This window comes from Mus caroli, chromosome 9 (genome assembly GCF_900094665.2).
Source record: "Mus caroli chromosome 9, CAROLI_EIJ_v1.1, whole genome shotgun sequence".
Lineage (NCBI taxonomy): Eukaryota > Metazoa > Chordata > Mammalia > Rodentia > Muridae > Mus > Mus caroli.
Window position 1 is genome coordinate 109189739 of NC_034578.1, and position 8408 is coordinate 109198146.

The 8408-nt window shown below is 49.3% G+C and overlaps 1 protein-coding gene across 3 annotated transcripts in view; it reads right to left on the minus strand.

Annotated features, from left to right (window-relative positions):
* The window catches only part of Fbxl2 (F-box and leucine rich repeat protein 2), a 40004-nt gene that overhangs the window by 16581 nt on the left and 15015 nt on the right, over positions 1-8408 (minus strand). For all 3 annotated transcript variants that reach the window (XR_003837565.1, XM_029481418.1, XM_029481420.1), the window contains 4 exons: positions 6265-6395; positions 5128-5188; positions 4367-4411; positions 3814-3870 (listed from right to left, as the gene is read on the minus strand). Coding sequence is in view for 2 of the 3 variants with exons in the window: in XM_029481418.1 (XP_029337278.1) it covers positions 3814-3870; positions 4367-4411; positions 5128-5188; positions 6265-6395 (294 nt within the window). In the remaining variant the exon portion in view is untranslated. The remainder of the gene's footprint in view (positions 1-3813; positions 3871-4366; positions 4412-5127; positions 5189-6264; positions 6396-8408) is intronic.

The window sequence follows — 8408 nt, forward strand, 5'->3', positions numbered from 1 at the left end:
ATTGGAAATGTAATTGAGGAAAATATGTAATAAAAATATTGAAAAAAAAAGAAGTGGTAATTAAGGTTGCAGAAGTAGTAGGGTGAGTTTACATGACCAAGTTTACTTAATAACTTCAGACTGGACATTCCCCCCCCCCCGCCCATGAAAATAGAAAATGCATATGAGCATAAATGCTGTAAAGAGAAAAAGGGTACAGTGTCTGAGAGCAACTGACAGGTTGAGCTTGACAGAGTCCGGGAGCTGATGTCTGAGGTGTTGGAGTTCAGATAGGAAAGGGCAGAATGTGCTTTGAGGCCCAGGCTGGGGGACAAGAATGTCAGGCTTAGAGTGTAGCAGGAGACAGAGGCCACCATTGGGGTCACAGGAATCAAATGAGGATACCAAACTTGGCAGCAGACATCCTTCCCAGAGCCTGCTCATGGGGTTTCCCTGCATCCCAGGGTCCCTGGATGATGTTATACTTCCCAGAAAGGCCAGCAGTATAGAACCCTGTTAATTCTTTAAGTGTTAGCAAAAATTCTATAGCATTTCTACATGTTTCTACATGTACATTTGGGGTAATTTAGGAAGTTCCTTAAGGGTGATTTGGGTTATTTTACATCAAGTGAGTTATTCGTTCATTTCGCTTATGTTGTCACATTTGTACCTCCTACATCCATAATGTGAAAATCTGAAATTCTCCAAATCTAAACAATTTTGATTATCATCTCACTACAAATAGAACAGGCCACAGTCAGAATACGGTGCAGTAGCAATTGTGAAAGATGCACGTTAGGCATAAGATTAATTTGTTTCTAGATTTTGGACCTAGCCTCAAGTACTTCATTTAAGTGTATATAATGAGACAATCTGGAAGCTCAACACCTTGGCCCCATTTTAGATACAGGACACTCAGCCTGGATAGACCTGGTGACAGCTGATTGCTGCTGATACTAGCAGCCTGGCCTGGGGCCTGTTTCCAAAGCAGCAGCCAGTGTTGCTAAGATACTGCACTGGTGTTTGTGTTTTCCACTCACTGCGCTCTACCATGTTATGGCCTTTTAATTTGGGCTTTATTTTGCTTTCTTCTGACGACACTGTCCTCCTTCACTTGGTAGCCTGTCCTCAAGCTCAGCCGGGTGAAGCTTGTGCCAGGATTCCCTTCTGTCTCAACAACATCCTCTACATAAGCAGAATGTTGAGTTTACCTATTGACGTTTCCGCTGCTTCCCTTGGCTGCTGTGGAATGACACCGTTAATGTGGATGTGCGTGTCTGTCTCTCCCATCCTTTCCGGGTGCCGGTGTTGTGTGTTCCATTTAGCATACTCAGCAGTGGCACTGTAACACTGAGGACCCACTGTCATGCTTTCTGTGGTAGTAGATTCATTTTAAATTCACACCAATGTCCTCCCAGCACTTCCTGGAGATTTCCACCACAGGATTCTGAGGTGAGGATTCTGGGCCTCTGCCAGTGTCCACCCAAGGATCCTCGTGAGGAAACTGGCTTTGGTGGTTGGAAGATGGCCGATGATGAGTATCTGCCGGAGGTCTGGTCAGCTTCAACCTACAGGAACATGTTACCAGCTTGGGACTTTTTAGCCCTGTTTTGGTTCTAACTGTGATCCTATGACTGTCACATCTTTTGTCCCTGCTCCCAAGTCACCCCCTTTGTTCTCTAAAGGCTGTGCTCACTTGCCAACACTAGACCGCTCTGCTGTTGCATCCTCCACTCTGCTTTAAGGCCGTTCGTTCACTGGTTTTTGGTTTTAATTTTCAGAACAGTTCTATGTTCTGTATCTACTCATGAGCACTGACTTTGTTGGTTTTATGGTGTCTTCATAATTTCTACCTGGAACATTTTTCTGAAGTCCACTTTAAAATGTCATGTTAATCTGGACTTGTCGTCTGCACACTGCCACCAAACATCTCCTTTCATAAGTCCAGACTGTTCTATCCAGAATGTTCCGGCGTCTTCATTACATCTCCTTGCATCAGGCCTATGGTACTGTGTTGTTGTGAGGTAAGGCCCCGTAGTCTGCATCCAATGGCCAAGTCCCCACACTGATCGGTCCGATGCCTATGGGGCAGTTGCCTCGCCACCGTGAGACAGGTAGGTTGTTCAGACTCCTTCAAACACCCTGCCTCAGGTCTGCCTTATGTCTAGGCTCCCTGTATGCAGATTGTCACTCCTGGGCAAAGATGAAAGACTCCTAGCTGTCCATTCACCCTTTCCTGGCAGGGTGGGGAAGCACAGTTCTGTTTTGAGTTACTGTCAGAAAGGCTTCTTGGTAGACCATCCTCCCCCCCCCCTTGGTCCTCTGAGCAGAAACAACGGGTTCTTGGGGATTTGTTCCTGTCTCAGAATCCCTTGTTATCAGCTCCTTTAGAGCCTATCTTGGGGTGTATAAAGCAAAAAACACCCAGTGACTCATTCAATCCCATGGCTCTAAGGTCCCTGGCTGGCTGCCCCATCTTCTCTTGGCCTTCTTAAGAGGTGTGTGCCTAGGCACTTAGTTGAAAGTCGGTGATAAGGTAAGAAAATATAAGGAAGATTTTTTTTTTAAGACAGGGTCTCTATGTAGTTCTGGAACTCTGTATAGACCAGGCTGGCCTCAAACTCCGAGATCTGACTACCACTGCCCCCTGAGTGCTGGGATCAAAAGTGTGTGCCACCTGATCAGCCAAGGAAGCTGGTTATCTAAGGAAGGCACTTCCAGCATAGAAGAGACTTATCTTTTTTCCACTTATTCTGCCTTTTCTCTGCCCTACTGGGCTGCTGGAGGTCTGCCAGGAGCCACTCACTGCCAGTATGTCAATCACTGAGCTGGCTGTCCTTATAAACTTGGGACCCACTATACTGCAAATACACTTCACATGAAACCCGCACCTGGATTGCCCTCAGTGTACAGGGCTGGTGGAGGGCTAACGGGGTGTCTAGCATGGCGTCAGGGGCCACGTGCTGCTCACCCATGCCTTACACAAAGATTCACGTTCCAGAGCCAGGGTGAGATTGCTGATGCCCACGAACCCGGCCAGGGGAGCCCTTAGGACACTTTGCAGTGAATAGAGTCAGCAGCCTGTGATGTTTCTCTTCTCCTCCACCCTAAGTTTTAGTCTCACTGCAGGCCTGATGCTCTGTTCATCATCTTTGGTGGGTTTCACTTTGGGCTCTTTAGTTTCTGAAGTAAGCTTTTTTTGATCTTGTTCTTTGAAATATGGTCTCGACACCGCAGCCAGGCTGGGCTCACACCTGAAATCTTCAGGTGGCAGCTTCCCGGGAGCTAAGATCACAGCTGCGCACCTCACACCACCTGACTCACTGTGGTGTCAGTTTAGTTTTACTCTTAACTCTCACTTCTAAAAGCAGCCTGTGTTAAGAATGGGACCGCACTGAGAATGGTATCCTGGCGTTCAGAAACCCCAAGAAAGGCTATCCTGACCTTACAGGACCCCTACACCACGCAGAGGGCCAAGTGAACACGAGCAGGCACGAGCAGGCCCATAGGGTGGCCCCAATCTTTGCTCCTAGGTAATGGGATTTTTACATCGAACTTTCATCTCCCTGACAAGGTGAACATGAGGTTATGTGAATCGATGGGGCTGGGAGTTTCTGTCAGCTTCTCTCCCTCTCTACAACAGAAGTCATGTTCAGATGTCCCATAGCCCAGGCTAGCCCAGCAAGGAGGTCTAAGAGCAAGAGTGATAGTGGCTTTATACAAAGTGGACCCTGTGGCATCTGCTGTGTGTGTGTGTGTGTGTGTGTGTGTGTGTATGTGTGTGTCCTCTCATCCCTAAGGCATCCTGAAGTCTCACCAGTAGCTCAGACTCACCAGGGCTTGAAGCTTGGGACAGTGGATGGAGAGCTGGACGAGGGTGCTGTCGGTAATCTGGAGAGAGACACAGTCAGTGTGGCTCCTGCACTAGGGCTTAACACCTGGTCCTGGATTCTCCTGAGCGTGGGACTCAGAGGGAGCAAAAAGAAAAGTAAAACCTCATTCAAGCACACTGGGGCTCACACTGTCAACTCCTAGGCTCACTAGGAGGCTCACTGCTGTTTGGCCTTGCTTCTGGTGCCTGAGGGAGCCTAGGGACAGGACAAACATCAAAGCGGTGGATGGGGAGTTCCCCCAGAACACCCTCCTGTAGTCACCCTGTCACCCAACATGCAGGTTCATTCCTCTTACAAGCTCTGTGTAAAATAAAAGGCAATCCTGCTTATGCTTGGGAATGGATGGTACTCTCCTGCATGTGGAACCACCAGACACAGACCCCATTACAAATGGCCTAACGGGGCCCTGATCCCCACCACCATGCTGGGTAGTACTGGTAACCTCTGCTTGCTACAATGCCAGCCCCCTAAGGGGTTGCCAGAAGTCCACTCACCAGGACACATTCTTCAAGGTCCATCTTCTCCAGCTCATGGCAATTCTGAAAGAGTCCATGTGGGCTTTACTTTACTATGTGGGCACACAAAGAGTAGCCCTGCATCTCACCTGTTCCACTGAGGAGTGGGCCCTGCTCCTTCAGCCATCCCAACCAAGTAATTCAGAGTGGCTGCCAAGCTCAGTCTGAACAGCGGTCATGGCCACCCACCCCAGTCATCCCCTCTCAACACCATCCTCTCAACCAAGAAAGAGTTGTCACACCATCCTACACCATAGATCAGACTCGTGCAGGAGGTGGGGAGAGGAGGATGCAGATGGTTACACAGGCAGGATGGAAGGCGGGAGAGCACCGCCCTAGCCAGGGAAACTGAGCAGAAGCCAGCCCTGGTTCATACAGAGAGGTCACTGGAGAGAGGCTTTGTGCAAGGTGGGTCTCCCTGGCAAGCAGGGACAGTGAGGCCTGAACTCTGGAGGCATCCTGCCTGTGGCAGTGTGTACTCAAGGTAACTGAATGTGGCCCACATTTCCCAGGAACTCAACTGCACAGTTCTTAACGTGAACTCAGTAAATGCCAATGTGGTGTCGAGAAGTTGGACACACCTGCCAGGGTCTCCCCAGAGTCCTGATCAGCGGATAGAAGCGCAAAGGTCATCGTGGTCACCTCCTCTGAAGCTAGGTGTCGGTGTCTTTGCATTCCCCAAATCTACCCCGAGTCACTTTGAATTACAGCACAGTTTTGTCCCAGACTTGATTCCTTACCCGAGCTAGCAGTGTAAAGCCTGCATCGGTCAGATGGGAGCACCGGGCAGCCTCCAAAACTCTGCAAAGCGGGCATGAACGAGGGGAGAAACACAGCACCCAGTTAGCAACAGAAACTCTGCATGAGGCACAGTCTGCTCTGAGAGTCTGCTCTGCTCTGCCACACTGAGCCACTTCCTGGTCATGTCCTTCTGGGTCTTGCAAACAGGACCTCTTGGGACAGATGAGTGGTACCAGGCTCAAAGGAATCCTAACGTCTCATCATAGTGAACCAGGAGCCCACCCCACGATGTTGTTTTAGAACACAATTAAAATGGACTTTTGCTAAACAAAATCATCTTGAGATCCACGGTGATTATGTTGTGGTACTGGGGACTGAACTTGCCCCAGACGTGCTGACAAGTGCTCCACCCCAGTCACCCTCTAGGAAACATTAAAAGTGTAGGCACTGAAAAGCATGAGTCAATTCTCATTAGAATTGAAACAGTTTCACTGTAAACACAGACAGAATGCTCTCCACTGCCTCTTTGTATAGTTTGTGTCAAGACCGTAGGTTCTGAAGTTGAATCTACAGGTTCACATTCTTGTTTCCCTCGTCATCCATCTTGAGACACAGGACAAACTGACTTTCCTCTGGGCCTCAGTTTCTGCCGAATATGGGTGTCCACTCACGCAGATGTGTTTAGTTAAATCAAGGTGGCGCAGGCCTATGGGGAGTTGGCTACTCGCACAGGCTCCTGTGCATGCAGAGCTAGTGTTGGGCAGCGGACAGTAGTGCTCTACCTTGGAAACCAACTTTCCTTCCTATATTCAGGAGGATGACAGGCAAGCAACCAGACCTTCTCTGAGTTTGCCTACCTATTGACAGGGTTAGCAGAGACATTCATCTAGTCTATGCACCACCAGACCACTCCAATGGCCAAAGCCAACGTGTGACAGCATGAAGTAAATGTGAACAAACACATGAAACAGACCAAGAAACTACATGAGAGTCAGCTGTGCTGCACACCCATCCACCCCTAGTGGGCATAGGTGATGTCACACCTCCTGGCTCTACCACCCTGAGGGCTACCAAACCGCTCCCCCCTGGCAGCCTAGTCCTCTCAGAGCCAACGAGCAAAAAGGGGTCATACTCACTGTAGTCTGGGGCAGTTCAGGCCCAAGGCTGTGAGAGATGCATCCGTAAGGTTGCTACAACCCGAGAGGCACAGAGCCTGTAGCCGGTGGCAGCCCCTGCAGATCTGCACCACGCCATCATCAGTGATGCGCTAGGGAGAAGAGCAAGGGGTCAGGGGCCAGTGCTGACGGATACGGAGCCTGGGGGACACAGAGCCTGGGGGAATGAGCCTAGTGTGGTCTACCTGGTTCTCTGCTGCCTACAAGCACTTCACCCTGACACCGAACCAAAACACAAGCAGGCAGCATGTGGCAGCACTCACCTGTAGCCCCAGCACTTCAAAGGCTGGGGCAGGAGGATTTCCAGTCCTAGTCCGTTCTGGACTTCATAAGTGAAATTCTACCTCAAAACAAAACTAGCCAAGTGTACACCTTTGATCCCAGCACATGGGAAGCAGACGCAGGTGGAGTCTGGAGTATGCCTGGTCTAGGTAGCAAGTTCTAGAACAGCCAAGGCTATGTGGTGAGACCCTGTCTCAAACAAACAGACCTGTCCAAAATCAAAGTAACAAATAGTAAGTCAACAAGCCTGGGCAATCACTAAGTCGGAAGGCATGAGGCGCTCTCTGAATTCAGTCCCAGCACTGCTAAAGAAGCAGGGGAATTCTGCACAGCTGTGAAATAGTCTAGCATTAGCAAGGCTAAAGATTGCACCTGGAGAGTCTTCAGAAGAGCCTAGTTCAGGAGCAGTTGATAAACTGATGGAGAACACGAAGTTACTCCTGAGACTGCCTAGTCAAACGACACGTTAGCATGCGGCTGGGTGTGCAGACAGTCATGTTTTGTGTTCTCATCATAGAAACCATACGTGTTTACAAACATACGTATAACACTTCACCAAATCATTTAGAGGAAAGGAAAAGCACGTGCTGATAAATTCCTTGGAGTTCTATTTAACCAGGCTGTGAGATCAGAATAATCTTTGCTTTACATACTAGTTCATGCAGACATACACGTGTTCCTGAGTTTAACCATTCATTGGCCACTGCTATCCCATGCAGTGCAAAGTCTGTCCTTTGGACAGTCCAGGCAGGTCTGTGAAGCCAGCTCTGAAGACACTGCTCTCCCCCATCCCCATCACACACTCTGAAGTCCCGGATTCGTTTGTTAAAGCTGAATGCAATGTCTTTCTCTTGAGTTTCCCCTTGGGCCATGCAACCCACGAACCCGCACATCCTCACAGCAGCAGTGAGGAAGGCTGATGCCTACAGAAGAGCGCTGGCTTTCTCTTGCACATGTCCTGTGTTTACAGCACTGCTGCTTGTGTGCATGTGTGTATGTGCATGTGTGAATGTTCATGTGTGTATGTGTGTGTGTGCGCGTGCACAACCTCAAGTGTCATTGTTCAGGTGCTTTCTTGAGACTCATTCTGCTGCTGGCTCAGAACTCGCCAAGTAGGCTGGCTGGCCAGTGAACTGGGGGACTCCTGTGTCTGCTTGCCCAGTGCTCGGTGCTCAGTTTCTGGCATGGGCTCTATGGATCAAGCTCAAGTCCTTGTTGGCAAAGTCAGCCCTTAATTGACTGAGCTGTCTTCCCAGCCCAGGGCTGCTATTCTCACTGGGGGATCAGAGGGACTCCAATGTGTTAAAAAGAAACTATATTGAACTCTAACAGCTAGGTGGTTAGTAACAGCATTCCTGATTTTTTAAGAGCCAGGCATATTGGCCCACACCTATAATCCCAGCTTTCAGTAAGCTCTCAGAGACTAGCCTGGGCTATGCAGTGAGACCTTGTCCATCTCTCATATATTTATGTATATGTATATACACATATGTATAGAAATATATCATATATAAATACAGGTATAGAAACTAACAAAGCTGATTTATATAATTCCGGGGAGGTATCGATAGCCTTGTGCCAAACATGCTGCTATTATTATTGTTCTCTCACCTGACAAAGAGTCACAGCTCCCATGAGGATAGAGGATGAGGAGTCAGGGCAAGGCTATGTGGCCAAATGCCAGCCACTTTGGGTATATGCAGCCTGACAACGGGGCTGACTGAGCACAGGTGTGGTGGTGGGCAGTGGGGCCGAGCACAGGTGTGGCTGTGCACAGGTGCGGCGGGCAGTGAGGCCGCACACAGGTGTGGTGGCGGGCAGTG